The 16,592-nt window shown below is 43.3% G+C and overlaps 1 protein-coding gene across 1 annotated transcript in view; it reads left to right on the top strand.

Moving 5' to 3' along the window:
* The window catches only part of pkd1l1 (polycystin 1 like 1, transient receptor potential channel interacting), a 119,781-nt gene that overhangs the window by 70,389 nt on the left and 32,800 nt on the right, over positions 1-16,592 (top strand). The window contains exons 34-42 of the mRNA XM_078200424.1: positions 678-753; positions 2,110-2,213; positions 2,616-2,811; positions 4,378-4,516; positions 4,620-4,704; positions 10,163-10,351; positions 14,032-14,150; positions 14,319-14,429; positions 15,908-15,997. Coding sequence (XP_078056550.1) covers positions 678-753; positions 2,110-2,213; positions 2,616-2,811; positions 4,378-4,516; positions 4,620-4,704; positions 10,163-10,351; positions 14,032-14,150; positions 14,319-14,429; positions 15,908-15,997 — 1,109 coding nt within the window. The remainder of the gene's footprint in view (positions 1-677; positions 754-2,109; positions 2,214-2,615; positions 2,812-4,377; positions 4,517-4,619; positions 4,705-10,162; positions 10,352-14,031; positions 14,151-14,318; positions 14,430-15,907; positions 15,998-16,592) is intronic.

The raw sequence follows: 16,592 nt of genomic DNA, 5'->3' as shown, positions 1-16,592 counted from the left end.
TACCTGTGTACTGTATAATTTTATACTTTAATTTATGTTTTAATGTACTGTTGATGATGGAATATTGTCCTTTACTTCCTGAGTACTGCACATGAGTTTATGTTCCAAGTATCGTGTTGTATCCTAGTGGTAATTGGAACTCTTAACCAGCGTTTTGCTAAACTGGCACCAACCGTTGCCCACTTCTGGATAATAAAGATTTTCCCATATTAAGGAACTCTTAAGTGTGGCATTAGTATAACTGAAAACGTGATTATCACAAAGAAACATTTTTAATGAGTGTTATGATGTTAAATCACCTAAAATAATGTTTAAAAACTATGTTGAGCCATATATGAAATATTTTGCAACATGTAATATCTTTTGAAACATGACTAAGAAAAAATCTTGAATTTGAAGAACTTCCTCAAACAGACACCGTAAGCAGAAATCTGCCATGTCCATTAGTTTGTTTTGGGGTTGTGGTCAGTTTTGTTTGGTATGGTGGGATAGAACTGGCTTTTTTAAAACCAGCTTTGAAGAGTGCAGAATCTTTATATCCTTAGGTTTGATGTAACACGTGCTTAAAATTCTCCAGTCTTCTGTGGAGACAAATTGCACTGGTAAAACTATTGCAAAATAGCCTAAATTCTAGGTACATGTATGATTTACCACTTCATATATTTTATTTGCATTAGGTAAAATTGCTGAGGGAAGCTTCTGTTGAAGAACGATATGTGACAACAAGAGAATCCAATGTATATTCTGTTGAAGGTAAAATGGAATCAGTTTTAATGTAGTTACAACCATCAGCCAAGGAATTGAGCTTTCCCAGAGTGAAAAGGAAAACTGAGAAGATCTTTTCAGTTGTGAATATAAGGATGTCTAAATTTAATAGCCTTGAAGAGACTGTTGGGGACCATGCAAAAGAGGCCTAAAATCTTTTGCAAGGTTTTTATTTTGTGGTGTCTGAACAAGCTGCCATGCTCCTAAAGACTCCACAGAACAATTATAAAACAGCTCTCCCTTGACCTCATCCTGATCTGTTCAATTTGGTTGACAAGTGGCAAGTAACATTCACACCACACAAAGTGAAGGAGTTGGGAAAGGTGCTGGGGAGGGAGAACTAACTGAGTAGTTATGGCACATTGGCACAGTGGTTAGCACTGCTGCCTCACAGCACCAAAGTCCCAGGTTCAATTCCAGCCTTGGGTCACTGTCTGTGTGGAGTTTGCACATTCTCACTGTGTCTGCGTGGGTTTCCTCTGGGTGCTCCGGTTTCCTCCCACAGTGCAAAGATGTGTGGGTTAGGTTGATTGGCCATGGTAAATTGACCCTAGGTAGATTAGCAGGGTAGATGAGGATTACAGGAATATGGGATTGTGGTAAGGTGCAGACTCGATGGGCCAAATTGCCTCCTATACTGTAGGGATTCTATGATTCTATTGTCAGCATTTATATGTGTATTTATTTAGCACCTTCAACATGTAGAATTTTTTAAAGCACTTCACGGGAGCGGTTATCAAACAAAAGATATCACACTAAAAGAGTCACGTTCAAAATCTTACAGCACAGAAGGAAGCCATTCAACCCTTGCAATCTTTTTGAGAGAATTATCTCATCTGCCTCATTCCCCTGATTCTACCCTGTATACCTGCATTTTCTTTGCTTCAGGTATTTATCTAACTTTTGGAAGTTACTAATAAATGTTAAATCGAAGGTGAACTCAGAGGCTGCAGGAACAGGGGTGGGTAGAGGGGAGGCGTTAGGTCGGGCAGGAAGATGAGGTGGGAACCCCACCTCCACCTAACAAGTCCAGGGTAGGAAGGCTTGAGGATTGCAACTTGAGCGGTTTATATGGGCAATATAATGTGCTGGGAAGATGCAAATCGGAGACTGGATACTTGCATTCTGGGAGCAAGGAAAATTGATGACTGGATCACTTCTCTCCCCCTCCCACTATTCACCTTTGAGCGTAACTCAGTTAGATCCTGGGTAATGCCGTGTCCTGTTCAGTGGATAATCTGCAACTCTGCACAACATATGCAAAAAAAACAAATTACATTGTACAATGAACGTTGCCACTTTAGATACTTTAAATTACTTTCTGTTCCTATAATAATTCTTCAGCTCATCGGGATGCTCTGCTGGCCTCAGACAGTACCTTTGAATCGTATCTGTCCTGGCAGAATCTGCAGCAATGGGCGCAGGAAGTGTGGAGGAAAAAATATGAGGTAAGAATCATGTTACAGAAAAAAATCATCTGAGTCTGCTCAAGATAATGAAACAACAGCAACTTGCATTGATACAGTGGCATCACATAGAATTCACCCCCCGCCCCTCCCAGGTGAATCTTACTAAACATAACTTGATACAGAACTTTATAAAGTGAAGGTGAGCAAAAATTTGGTTTTAAGGAGGAAAGAGGCAGATGGGTTTAGTCATGGAATTCCAGAGTTTAGCACCTAGACAGCCAGTGGCAGGATTTTGAAAATCAAGGATGTGCAAGAATTGAATGAATACAAAGACACAGGGCTGCAGGAAGGTATAGGTGTAGGGAATGGTGTAGACATGTAAGCATCTGAAAACAAGGATGTGAATTGATTCATTGTCGATATATGCTTGCCTTTCCTCAGCGAGGTTTACTGGAGCCACGGTCACCCAGCATTCGCTCTGAACACTACAGTGAAATGAGCAACAAGAAAGATGGAAATTGCTTGTCTGAAGGCAGCTCAAGTGGATTTGAGGACTGCAGTTCGCAGGAAAATGCCAAGCCCGTAGCGAAGGATTCCAAACCCAGCTCCAGCGACCGGCGATCAGACTATTCATCAGGTAGGGGAAAGAAAAGTTAAGGAACGACATTGAATTGCTAGTGAGTAATGGGATTAATGACCACAAACTAATGTTCATGTGCTGCTTTCAACTAACTGTGGCCATGAAAGACTTGTAACTGTCACAATGTAGTAATTGACATTTTACTGTGGGTCTTCTGTAAACATGTGTTTCCTCTGTAGAGGTTTCTCTCTTTCATTTCCACAGCTTAAAAATAGTATTTGTTTTTCTACAACTTTCTGCATCTCCCTGTACTGAGCACTCACTTTACAAGAATTTTGTACAAACTGAATTTCTCCCAGACATTCTGGAATTCGCGTTCTTAGCTGATTGGAAGTAGCTGGCACTCTCTGATTTACCTGCCCATTGGAATGTACAAACTTGGCACTCTCCTTGAATGTGTAGCATCAAATTAGGCCTCATTTGGATAGATGTACAAGTTCTTCATCAATTTCCATTCTGTATTTAAGTTAACTATCAGAAACCAAAGGGGGCGATTCTCCCAAAGTGCTGAATTGGTGAGAAAACTGGTCTAGATCATGACTGTTTTTTCAGTGCAACTTCAGACCTGAATCTCCGCACTCTGTGCAATGCAGAGGTCATAATTGTGAATATCATTAAAAACCCGGGGGGGCGGGGCCTATTTGCACCAGAGTCTGACAGCTCCCGGACTCTGCGCATGCGCAGTGGCCCCGATCTGTCAGTCTCCCCGTTTGTTGGCCAGCCCAATCACTGGCCAGCCTGGGACCACCGCAGTGCTGCCCCTCCAGCCACCCCCCCCTCCCACAGCCCAATCACAGCGTCCACGACAATTGAACGCCCTGATGTCCAGCCCTCCACACCCAGCAGTGGCGATACCCCCACCCCCTCACCCTGGCAGACCTCCCTTCCCCACTGAACCCCCTCTGGGGTTATGCCCCCTCTGACGGGAGGCAGCCCCCCTCCAGCAGACCACGCCCCCGACCCCCCAGAGTGGCAGTGGGACCACCCATACCTGCTGATTGCCCTAGGCCCCGCCCACAATAGGTCCCACCCCCTTGGCACTGTCCAGTGCCCTGTGGGCAATGCCAAGGTGCCCACTGGGCATGGGCACTTTGCCCCTTGAGCACTGCCAGGGTCCCATGCCCAGGGGCACTACCCCCAGCCGCACGACCCCCTAGGGGGCCTCGATTGTCCCCTCCCTTCACTCTGGTGGGGTTTCCTGCTAGTTCCCCAAACATTGGGAGCTACTCGAAGCCTCGCTGGAGTGAAGTATCCCTGGCAGGGTGAGAGATGTATCGAGCCCGGTAAGTAATCACATGTAAAATAGATTAAAAATACATTTAAAACAGATTTAAATCGCTTACCTCTCTTCCCGCCGGTTTCCAGCGCGGTCCCGACTGCGACTGTTCCCTGGGAGATGCGCATGTGTTGGGAACGCATGCGCGAATCCCGCAAAATGGCCGACACGTGATTCTCTGGACCGGACCCGCCAGAAAATCTGCGGGTCGCAATGGGAGAATTGCCCCCCACAAACTTCTGACTATAATCTCTCAATCTCACAGATAACTTTTTTAATATCTGCAGAACACAGCAGTTTGTTTGAACAGCCCGTGATGAATAGAACCAGACATTTTCTACCAAGTTGGTGCAGCTATCTGGCGTGGGTGATCTGCCTTTTGATTGCTTTCATGTGCATATTGATAACAAGCTTCTTAGGACTACGGTAAGAAGGACTGCAGTTTGTACGCGGCGTTTCCAGTTATTTTAACTCTATTTTTTAAAAATAAAGTAATGTAATATAATGGCAATCTCTTTATTAATTTCAGGTTTGGACCAACCAAATCTATACTGTGGTTACATTCACTGTTCTTCTCCCTTCTATACTGCATCTTTGTCATCCAGCCTATTGCAGTAAGTATGAAAGACTACAACAGTCTACCTGCAACCCTGCTACAGTGGTCTACTTATTCTCCACCAAAGAAAAAAACACAGGGACAGATGCAGGTCCTTCAGGTCATTGATATTGCTGCAATTTTAACATGACAGCCCTATCTTATCAATCTCAGTCCCCTGATAAAATCATTGTTGTGCTGCACCTTCCCAGTAAGTGGTACTGATCCACGTCAGATCAGCCATGATCTTATTGAATGGCGGGGCAGGCTCGAGGGGCTAGATGGCCTACTCCTGCTCCTATTTCTTATGTTCTTATGTTCCCAGTGGGCAACAAAAAAGATTTGAGAGAATTTTTGTTCTACATAAAATGCAAAGTGCGATGCTTTTATACATGGTTCACCCATTTATCTTTCATACATAGAGCATAGGGGATGATTCTAGCTGATCATTAGTTCTTCTTCCCTTCACCGTAGGAACAAGAGTATGCCATTTGACCCTAAAGGTTACTTGGTCATTCAGTCAGATCACACCTGATCTGTTTCTCAATTCTATTTGCAAGACTTTGTTCCATATTCCTTAATATTCTTCTTATTCAACAAAAAGTTTTTCCTTTTTGATTTGACACTTTCAATTAATTTAATATCCGCAATCTTTTTGGGAGAGACAGTGACAGGCTTCTAAACTTTTTGTCTGAAGAAGTGCTTTCTGATTTCACTCCTAAATCACCGAGCTCTGATTTTAAAAAGTCTCTTTTTTTGAATTCCTCCACTTGAAGAAATTGTTTCTCTGTTTCTACCCCACAAATTCCTTTTTATCATTTTAAACCCCTTAATTAGACCACCTCAGAACCGTTTGAACGCAAGGGAATATAAAACAAGTTTATGCAATGCATCCTCTTAATTTAACTTTTAGGCCTGGTATTAATCTAATGACTACGCACTTAACCCTCTGAGAGCAGTATGTTTTTCCTGAGGATTGATGCCCAAAATTGAAAGTCGCATTCCTGATGGGATCTGATGAAAGCACTTTACAACTGAGCACCACTTCCTCATTTTTAAACTCCTACTTCTCTGAGACAAGGACCAGCCTTTCATGAGCCTTTTTGATTGCTTGTGCCTATGCACTAGGCTTTAATGGTTTATGTATCCAGTCACTTTAGTCTCTGCTCCTCCATAACCTCTCGTCCCTCACCATTTATTTTCTGACTTTTATTGATCCATTGAGCTCCATTTTATAGAGTCAGAGTTATACAGAACAGAACGAGGCTGTTCAGCCCATCGTGCCTGCACCAGTCATTCTAATGCCATTTTCCAGCATTTGATCCTTAGTCTTGTGTGCTATGGTGAATCAGATGCTCATCACAATATTTATTAAATGTTGTGACGGTTCCCATCCTTTCAGGGAGTGAGTTCCAAATTCCCACTACCTTCTGGGAGAAATTTTTTTTCCTCCAATCCCCTCTAAATCTCCAGCCCATTACCTTAAATCTTTGCCCCTGGTTATTGACCCCTCTACTAAAGGGAAAAGTTTCTTCCTCTCTATGTCCTCCATAATTTTGTACCCTGGATCAGGTTACCCCTCAGACTTCTCTGCTCTAAGGAGAACAACACCAGCCAAACCAGCCTCTCTTCATAGCTGAAATGCTCCAGCCCAGACTACATCATGCTGAATCTCCTCCACAACCTTCTGAGTGTACTCACATCCTTCCTATAGTCTGAACTGCACACAGTACTCTAGCTGTGATCTAATGGGCATTTTATAGAGCTCCATCTTAACCTCCCTGCTCTTATATTCTACATCTCGGCTAATAAAGTCAAGTATCCCATATGCCTTTTTTAACTACCTTATTTACCTGTCCTGCTGCCTTCAGGGACCTATGGACATGCACCACAAAGTCCCTTTGGTTGCCTGTACTTCCCAGCTTCGTATCATTCATTGTTTATTCCCTCGCCTTGTTAGTTCTCGCAAAATGCATCTCCTCACACTTTTCAGGGTTAAATTCCATTTGCCATTGTTCTGCCCATCCAACCAGCCCGTCTATATCACCCTGTAATCTAATGCTTTCCTCCTCGCTTTTTACCAGACCACCAATTTTCATGTCATCTGCGAACTTACTGATCATACCCCCACATTCACATCCAGATCATTAACATACACTACAAACAGCAAGGGACCCAGCACCGATCCCTGTGGTACCTCACTGGACACAGGCTTCCAGTCATAAAACAACCTATGACCAACATCCTCTGCCTCCTCCCACTAAGCCAATTTGGGATCCAATTTGCTAAATTGCCCTGAATCTCATGAGCTGTTGCCTTCTTGATCAGTCTCGCATGCGGGACCTTGTCAAAAGTCTTACTGAAGTCCATGTACTGAAGTCCTTTCAAGGAGGTGACTAAGTGTGTAGATGATGGCAATACGTCAACTGCATTGCCATCATCTACACACCTAGTCATCTCCTTGAAAAATTCAATCAAATTTGTTACACATGATCCCCCACCCCTGATGAAGCCATGCTGACTATACTTGATCAATCCTTGCCTCTCCAAGTGGAAATTATTTATGTCCCTCAGAATTTTTCCCAATAATTTCCCTACCACTGATGATAGGGCTCACTGGCCTATAATTTCATGGTTTTTTCCTACTTCCCTTCTTGAATAATGATACCATGTTAGCTATCTTCCAGTCCTTGGACACCTCACCTGTGGCCAGAGAGGATTTGATAATTAACAAATCTCCTCTCTTGTCTCACACAACAGCCTAGGATATATCACATCTGGGCCTGGGGTATTATTCACTTTTAATCCCATTAAAATCACTAACATCTCCTTCCTCTCAATGTTAATCTGTTCAATTATATCACAACTCTTCTCCCTGCTTTCCATGCCTACATCATCTTTCTCCATCGTGAACACAGATGAAAAAAACTCATTTAATACCTTACCTATGTCTTTCAGCTCCACACACAGGTGGCCACTTTGGTCCCTAATGGGCCCTACTCTCTCCCTGGTTACCCTCTTGTCCTTAATATACCTATAAAACACTTTGGGATTTTACTTTATTTTTCTCGCCTGTGTTTTTTCATGCTCCTCTTCGCTCTCCTAATTTAATTTTTAAGTAGCCCCCTCTACTTTCTGTACTCCTCTAGGGGCATCCATAAATTACAGCCCCCTGTATCTGCCATAGCTTCCCTTTTTTTCCTTATCCAATCCTAAATATCCCATAACATCCAGGCTTTTCTGGATTTTTTGGTCCCACGCTTCACCTTTATGGAAACATATTGGCTTTGTACTCTTTCTGTTTCCTTTTTGAACAACTCCCACTGCTCTGATGTGGATTTTCCGACAGGTAGCTGCTCACAGTCCACTTTGGCCAGAACCTGTCTTATCCTATTAAAATCAGTCTTCTCCCAATTCAGAACCCTTATTTCCGGTCCATCTTTGTCCTTTTCCATAACCAGCTGAAACCTTACTGAGTTATGGTGCTATCACTGAAATGCTCCCCTACTGACATTTCCACCACCTGCCTGACTTCATTCCCTAAAATTAGGTCAAGATCCAACCCCTCTCTTTTAGGACCTCCTAAGTGCTGGCTCAAAAAGCTTTCCTGGATGCACTTTTAAGAATTCTGTCCCCTCTAAGCCTTTCACATTCTGCCTATCCCAATTAATATTGGGAAAGTTGAAATCCCCTACAATTATCATTGTATTGATTTTGAACTTCTCTTAGATTTGCCTGCATACCTGCTCTTCTATCTCTCCCTGACTGTTTGGGGGCCTATATCTCTCAGCAACGTGATTGCTCCTTTTTTGTTCTTGACTTCCAACCATATGGCCTCAGTTGAGCAGCTTGCTGAGATATCATCCTTCCTTGATCAATATTGCTGCATCTCCTTCTCTTTTACACATGCCATGCCCCCTTCCCATCTTGCCTGAAGATTCTATTCCCCAGAATATTGAGCTGCCAGTCCTGCCCCTCCCTCAACCATGTCTCGCCAATCATAATAACATAATCTTCCCGTGTGTTAATCCATGCCCTTATTTGCCTTATCCTTAAAACTCCTTGCCTTAAAATAAATGCCATCCAACCTTGCCATATTTCCTTGTGCCTTAACATTCTATCTTTGCTCTGCTTTCCAGACTGACTCAGTTTTTCTTCTATATGTAGCTGTTCTTCAGCCCCTGATGTACCTCCATTCTGTAATCTAAACCCTGCCAAATTAGTTTAAACCTCCACAACTCCCAACAGCACGAGCAAACCTCCCCGCAAAGGTGTTGGTCCCACTCCGGTTCAGGAGGAATCCGTCCGACTTGCACAGGTCCCACCTTCCCCAGAAATGGACCCAGTGATCCAGGAAATTAAAGCTCTCCCATCTCACACCATCTCTTCAACCACACATTCATCTGTGTTTTCCTCCTACTCCTATACTCATGGGCATATGGCACCGGTTGTAATCCAGACCCCCCGCCCCCCCACCTTCAGAATGCCCTGCAGTCGTTCAGTGACATCCTTGACCCTGGAGTCATATCTGAAGTTGCGGAAAAGCTGGTCTGCATCCCTCATTATCAAATCTACCACTATTGCTCTTCCACTCTTACTCCTCCCCACCTTGTGCAGCTGAACCACCCACAGTGCCATGAAATTGGCTCTGGCTGCACTCCCCAGTGGAACCATCACTCTCGACATTTTCCAACACAGAAAAATGGTTCTTGAGTGAGGTGCACTCTGGGGCTTTCCTGACTATCTGCCAGCCTCCCCCCTCCCAACCCCCGTTTCTGACTGGTGGTCACCCATTCTGTCTCTCTGACTGCACTTCCTTAAGTTGTAGGGTGACCATGTCTAAAAACGTGCTATCCACGAACCTCTCAGCCTTGCGGATGTACCACTGTGCCTCCAGCTGACGATGAAGCTCCAAAACCCAGCTCTCAAGCTGGTCAACCCAGTGGCACTTCCTGCAAACGTGGTCATCCAGATTGCACGGAGCATCCAGAAATTCCCACATAGTGCAGGCCATGCAAAACACAGGACTGAGCTCCCTGGTCAAATGAAACGCTTAGTTCTTCTCACGTTGTCTGTGTTCCTTTGCAACATCCTGCTCCCACCCACATAACCTCCTGTGCCTTCTCGTTTAGGGCCATTTCAGATTGTTAGGCATTAATTTGAAGAAGTAACATTGAATTAAAACACTGAATAGATGTATGAGTGATGAGGATAACCCCAAATGATACTCATCCACCAATAATTTTATCTGCATACAGTAATAAAACTTTGCAATAGGTAAACTTTTGTTTTCACATTTAAAATGGGAGTTATAACAATCATTAGCTACATCTAGTGGCAGAAAAATAACAATGTATTTTCTGTGCTCTTCACTGTATCTGCGAGGATGAAATAATTTTGAGATTCAGTTTCTCTTCTGACAGATTTAAATTTACCGTTGTGGGAATGTTTCCCTCACTGTCCCAATTCCTTTTCAGATTTTCTTCCTGGCAGCTGTTGTTGCACTGAAAAACAAGGATTGCAGTGATATTTACATCAGTCTGGTTGATTCTAATTCTTCATCAGAAGCCTGCAAGCAATGGAATTCTAAACCTGGATTTCTTTCTGAGGATTGTCCCATTGATACCAATTACAATCCATACAATTCCTCTATGGATCTTGACAGGGTATAACCAAATGGCCTTATTGGATATGTATTTCTCATGACAAGTCTGATACATATGTTCATATGCTTCAAAAGCGTAACAAAATTGGGAAAATTGGCTCCAGCTCATTATCAAATGGACCTTGTTGGAAAGGGTGTGCCTTGAATGTCAAGTTTTTTTATTCATTGGTGGGACATGGGCGTCGTTGGCTGGTCAGCATCTATTGCCCATCCCTAGTTGCCCTTGAGAAGGTGGTGGTGAGCTGCCTTCTTGAATCGCTGCAGTCCATGTTCTGTGGGTTGACCCACAAAGCCATTAGAGAGGGAATTCCAGGATTTTGACCCAGCGATTGCGAAGGAACGGCGATATATTTCCAAGTCAGGATGGTGAGTGGCTTGGAGGAGAACTTGCAGGTGGTGGTGTTCCCATTTATCTGCTGCCCTCGTCCTTCTAGATGGAAGTGGTCATGGGTTTGGAAGGTGCTGTCCAAGGATCTTTGGTGAATTGCTGCAGTGCATCTTGTAGATAGTACACAGTGCTGCTATTGAGTTTCGGTGGTGGAGGGATTGAATGTTTGTAGATGTGGTGCCAATCAAGGGGGCTGCTTTGTCCTGGATGGTGTCAAGCTTCTTAAGTGTTGTTGGAGTTGCACCCATCCAGGCAAGTGGGAAGTATTCCATCAGGCTCCTGACTTGTGTCTTAGTGGATAGGCTTTGGGGAGTCAGGATGTGAGTTACTCGCTGCAGTATTCCTAGTCTCTGACCTGCTCTTGTAGCCACTATGTTTATGTGGTGAGTTCAGTTGAGTTTCTGGTCAATGGTAACTCCAAGGATATTGACAGTGGGGGATTCAGTGATGGTTACATCATTGAATGTCAAGGGACGGTGGTTAGAGTGTCTCTTATTGGTAAAAGTTGTTACCTGGCATTTGTATGACGCGAATGTTACTTGCCAATTGTCAGCCCAAGCCTTGATATTGTCCAGATCTTGTTGCATTTGAACATTGGACTGCTTCGGTATCTGAGGAGTCGTGAACGGTGCTGAACATTGTGCAATCATCGGCGAACATCCCCACATCAGTGAAGTCAGGAGCAGGGTCTCTATGGTAAATAGCCCATCAATATTCACCATCAAATTTATGCATGATGAGTAGCCACTTGGATAAGATACTGACAGCACCTGTAGGAATGCACACTGCACAATCCTTATGCAGTCCTGCCTTCACATTGTGGATATCGTCCATTATGTAGTGTGGCACTATCATCTTGCTAAATGGGATAGACGTTGAACAGATATGGACTGGTCATTTATGAGGTACTCTGGGCCATCAGCAGCAGAGAATTGTATTCGAGCACAATCTGTAACTTCCTGGTATATCCCCCACTCTAGCGTTATTACCAAGTCAGGTGATCAACCCTGGTTCAATAAAGATTGCAGGAGGGCATGCCAGGAGCAACACCAGGCATAACTAAAATGAGGGGTCAATCTGATGAAGCTATAACACTGGACTACTTGTGTGTCAAACAGCATAAACAGCAAGTGCTAGACAGAGCTAAGCAATCCCATCACCAACAGATCAGACCTGAACTCTGCAGTCTTGCCACATCCAGTCATGAAGGAGCCTTCAATGAGCGCTATCAGGCGGCACTTGCTTAGCAATAACCTGCTCGTTAAGCTCAGTTTGGGTTCCACCAGGGTCACTCAGCTCTTGACTTCATTCCAGCCTTGGTTCAACCATAGATAGAACTGCTGAGCTCCAGAGGTAAGGTGAGAGTCATTGAGGCAGCATTTGACCGAATATGACATCAAAGATCCCCAGCAAAATTGGGATTAATGGGAATCGCCAGGAGTGGGGAGGGGTGGGTTGGAATCTCTTCACTGGCACAAATTAAAATGGTTGTGTTGTTGAAGGTCAATCATCTCAGTTCCAGGTCATCACTGCAGGGGCTCCTCAGGGTAGTATCCTAGGCGCAACCATCTTCAGCTGCTTCATCAATGATCTTCCTTCCATTCATAAGGTCAGAAGTGGAGATTGTCATTGATGATTGTGCAATGTTCCATACCAATCATGACTTCTCAAATAATGAAGCAGTCCACTGTCGTAATGCAGCAAGGGCTGGACAATATCCAGGCGTGGGCTGAGAGTAGCAAATAACAATAACAACTGCCAGACAATAACCTTCTCCAACAGCCCTTGCCATTTAATGATATTACTATCACTGAATCCCCCAGGGTTACCATTGACCAGAAACTGAACTGGATTCGCTATAATAAATACTGTGACTACAAGAGCAGGTCAGAAGCTACAAATCCTGTGGCGAATATCTCACCTTCTGACACCCCAAAGCTTGTCCACCATCTACAAGGCACAGATCAGGAGATTGCAGAAAATTCAATTTGGAGATTTGGCGCTAGTAATTGAATTACTGGATTGTGATAAAATGTTATGTATGGATAGGCTGCTGGTTAACTGGGGTTCTCAGAAAGAGACTCCTTTATGGATCACATCTCTGCTGCCTTGAACACATCCTGGGGAAGCAGCCATTTCTAGCAGCCTTGATGGAACAAATGTGACATTCTGCAGTGTCCCAAAAGATGAAGGACTCAATAATTGTGGCATTTGGAGATAGTCCAGATCGTGGACACAGGTGTCAGTATAGAGGAAATGTTCAGACGGAACAAATGTGGATGAAATCACTTTTAGCTGATCTGGATATCATAGCAGAAAACAGGATTGGAGTAGTAATGTTAGGTAAATGAACTCCAGGAATGTCCAGGGAACAGATGAAAGGTGTATCAGAGGTGAGGTGAAATATCATTATGCAATGAATTGCCCAAAGTGGAGCCAGGGTTTCTCAAAGTGACGCATAACACACAGGACTGAGAGGCTGAAGAAGATGATAATGAACAGCCTGAAGGAATTGTGCTGGTTACAAGAAGCTTTCATAGAACCATAGAAACCCTACAGTGCAGAAAGAGGCCATTTGGCCCATCGAGTCTGCACCGACCACAATCCCACCCAGGCCCTAACCCCATATACCTACATATTTACCCGCTAATCCCTCTAACCTATGCATCTCAGGACACTAAGGGGCAATTTTAGCACGGCCAATCAACCTAATCCACACATCTTTGGACTGTGGGAGGAAACCGGAGCACACGGAGGAAACTCACGCAGACACGAGGAGAATGTGCAAACTCCGCACAGACGGTGACCCAAGCCGGGAATCGAACCCAGGTCCCTTGAGCTGTGAAGCAGCAGTGCTAACCACTGTGCTACCGTGCCGCCCACGGTTGTGGATTACTTGCGGTTTAGTCTGGTTGTGGATTACTTGTGGTTTCATTTAAGTTTTTGGTCACCCAAAGAACATTAATTCTGGGAGTTAGCTCCCATAGTTAACTGCTCTAATTCTCTCCACAAGGCATTCCTTCTCTGAATATTATAATCATGGAAATGAGAAAGAGGCACCAAATCAGCCTGCTGTCTGCCCCAACAGCCTCTGGTGCAGACAGATCATGAATTACAAATCCCCCCATTCCCCAACCGGAACTAAATTTTAGCCATTGGTGCTTTATTGCATATTGAAATGGGATATGTTTGTGCGCAAAAACAAACCTGCAGTAAATATGTATTACTTTAAATCAGAATTTAACTTTCACATTCTCTTAGTCATTTAATAATAGTTTCTGCATTTTTGCCAGATTGTTGCTGCTCGTCAAAGGGCTCGCTATTTACGATTAGCTCGACCACCAACTCTTGCACAACTTAAAGAAGCCAAAGACCGTATGAGAAAAGAGAGCCTCATTCAACAGACATTACAGTATGGCATTGTTTTTTTCTAAAATGTTGTCCTAGTTCTGAAAATCCCATTTGCGTAACTATCTGTAATCCCTGGTTATTTTGCACCAGCAGATCTTTTTCTTTCTTGACATAATACTAAAGTTACACTATTTCAAAATCAAAATGTCATTATTTTGTCTAACTGCAGAGAATTTGCGCTCTACATTGTCATGCTGATTCTGCTCCTGTTGATTACATTTGGCAAATTTTCCAAAGATGAATATTACCTCAACCAAGCCATTCGAGTGGAGTTTACCAGGTATGGCAGTCTGGTTCGTTTTTGCCCTTGTTACTCAAGTCCATTAAAGTAAAAATAAGTTGGAAAATAAGGGCATTTGGAACCAAAGGAGGCCATTCAGCCCATCGAGTCTACATCAACTCTCCGAAAGAGCATCTTACCCAAGCACCGGGAGGAAACCAATGCAGACACAAGGAGAATGTGCAAACTCCACACAGGTAGTCACCCAGGGCCCGAATCGAACCCGGGTTTCTGGAGCCGGGAGGCAGCAGTGCTAACCACTGTGTCACAGTGCTGCGCCCATTCATCTCAATGCAGTCATGCGGGAGAGCTCCTGGTGGGGGAAAAAAAAATAGAAATAAGAGAACCATTAGGACAGGTGACTAAACAATCTTTGAGATACGTTTTGAGGAGACCTATTTGAAGGTGAAAGAGGTATCAACCTTGAAAGATTTTATAAGAAATAGCATAGTCAAGGAAATGGGTGGAATGTAGATTAGAATTGTTGCAACAAAAGGTGTGCACGAGGACATAGGGCTTGAGAAGATTGAAGAAGGAACCACTGTGCCACCGTGCCGCCCTATTTCTGACTTAAGCCGAAGGAAAATACTCTGGAAACTGGAAATCTGAAATAAAAACAGAAAATTAATAGGAACAGTTAGCATTCAGGCAGTATCTGTGTCGAGATAAACAAAGTTACTGTTTCAGGTCGATGACCTTTTCTTAAGGAATTGACACAACCATAACCAGTTGGGTTTTTATGATAACCTGGAAGCTTTCATTGTAATTTTTTTCTGGATACTACCTCAGGGATTAACACATTTGTGATGAAAGGTCTTCTTGACCTAAAATGTTAACTCTTGTTTCTCTTCACAGATGCTGCCTGACCTGCTGGGTATTTCCTGCACGCTTGCTTTTCTTTCACTGAATTTACTTAATTCATTTTCACAACTTTCCACAGTATGAGTCCAGTACCAAAAACACAGCACTATTTTGATGGCACCCAGGTGGTTATTAGTCCATTTTCATTTACACAATAATTGTCTTCTGCATATTTATTCAGGGCACATTTCTGGGAGCCGCCTACTTGACTTACTGGGAGAGAAATATGTGGAGCTGCACAGCAATTCCTCAATTCCCCAAGGACAAATAGTGCTGCTTACCCCTGGGGAATTGCTATTTGTACATGGCAGTGCTATGAGATAGATGTGTTTCTAATAAAAAAAGGGATAAAGGAATATGGGGAATAGAGAGAGGTGGATTTGAGACCAGGGAGAGATCAGCCATGATCTGATTGAATGGCGGAGCAGGCTCGAAGGGCTGAATTTGCCTACTTCTGCTCCTAATTCCTATGTTCCTATGGCAACTATTTACTCTTTCACTCTCTCTATAGTGCTTCAAATACAAATGCAATTTTTGTCATCAGATGGCTTACAGAAATGGAGTGAAGTAAAAGGACTTACATTTATATATTATCTTATCATATTTCTCATGTACAGGTATTTCCAAATTAACGTTATATACAATGAATTGGTTGGCATTACAGTGGATGTTATTGGGAAGGAACATATGCCTGCACTTTGCCTATGGCAAGATCCACAACAGTGATGAGATGAACAACTCAATTCATTTTTTTTGTTGCTTATGTTGGTAAACAGTCTGAAATATATTTATGTTAAGTTATGAGTTTTTTGAGAATTTTTTCATTGTATTGGATTTAAAAATTTTGAATGGTATTCTTCACTCTAAAACGTGCTGCTAAATTTCTTGACAGCTACAGTTATTGAAATTATTATGTTGAACCGTCGGTTTTGAAATCCATTGGTTTGCTGGCATGTGTCTATTTATTTCCCATCCCTTATTGTCCTGGAGAAGGTAGGGAGCTGTCTTCTTAAACTGAATTCTTTTGTATGTTGGACGTGTTAGGGAGGGAGTTTCTGGATTTTGAGCCAGTGGTAATGAAGGTATGGTGAGATATGCCCAAGTATGAATGGTGTGTGACTTGGAGGAAAACTTTGAGGTGACAGTGATCCCATGCACATGTTGGCCTAGTTCTTTCAGGTAGTTTAGCTTATGAATTTGTGAGGTGCTGCAGAAGAAGCCATGGCAAGGTGCTGCCTTCAGTAGGTAGTACACACTGTTTTCATGATACTCAAATAGGAGATGTTTAAGCCAGAGGTTGAC

This window comes from Mustelus asterias, chromosome 2 (assembly GCF_964213995.1).
Source record: "Mustelus asterias chromosome 2, sMusAst1.hap1.1, whole genome shotgun sequence".
Classification (NCBI taxonomy): domain Eukaryota; kingdom Metazoa; phylum Chordata; class Chondrichthyes; order Carcharhiniformes; family Triakidae; genus Mustelus; species Mustelus asterias.
This window is presented reverse-complemented; position numbering and strand designations above follow the sequence as displayed.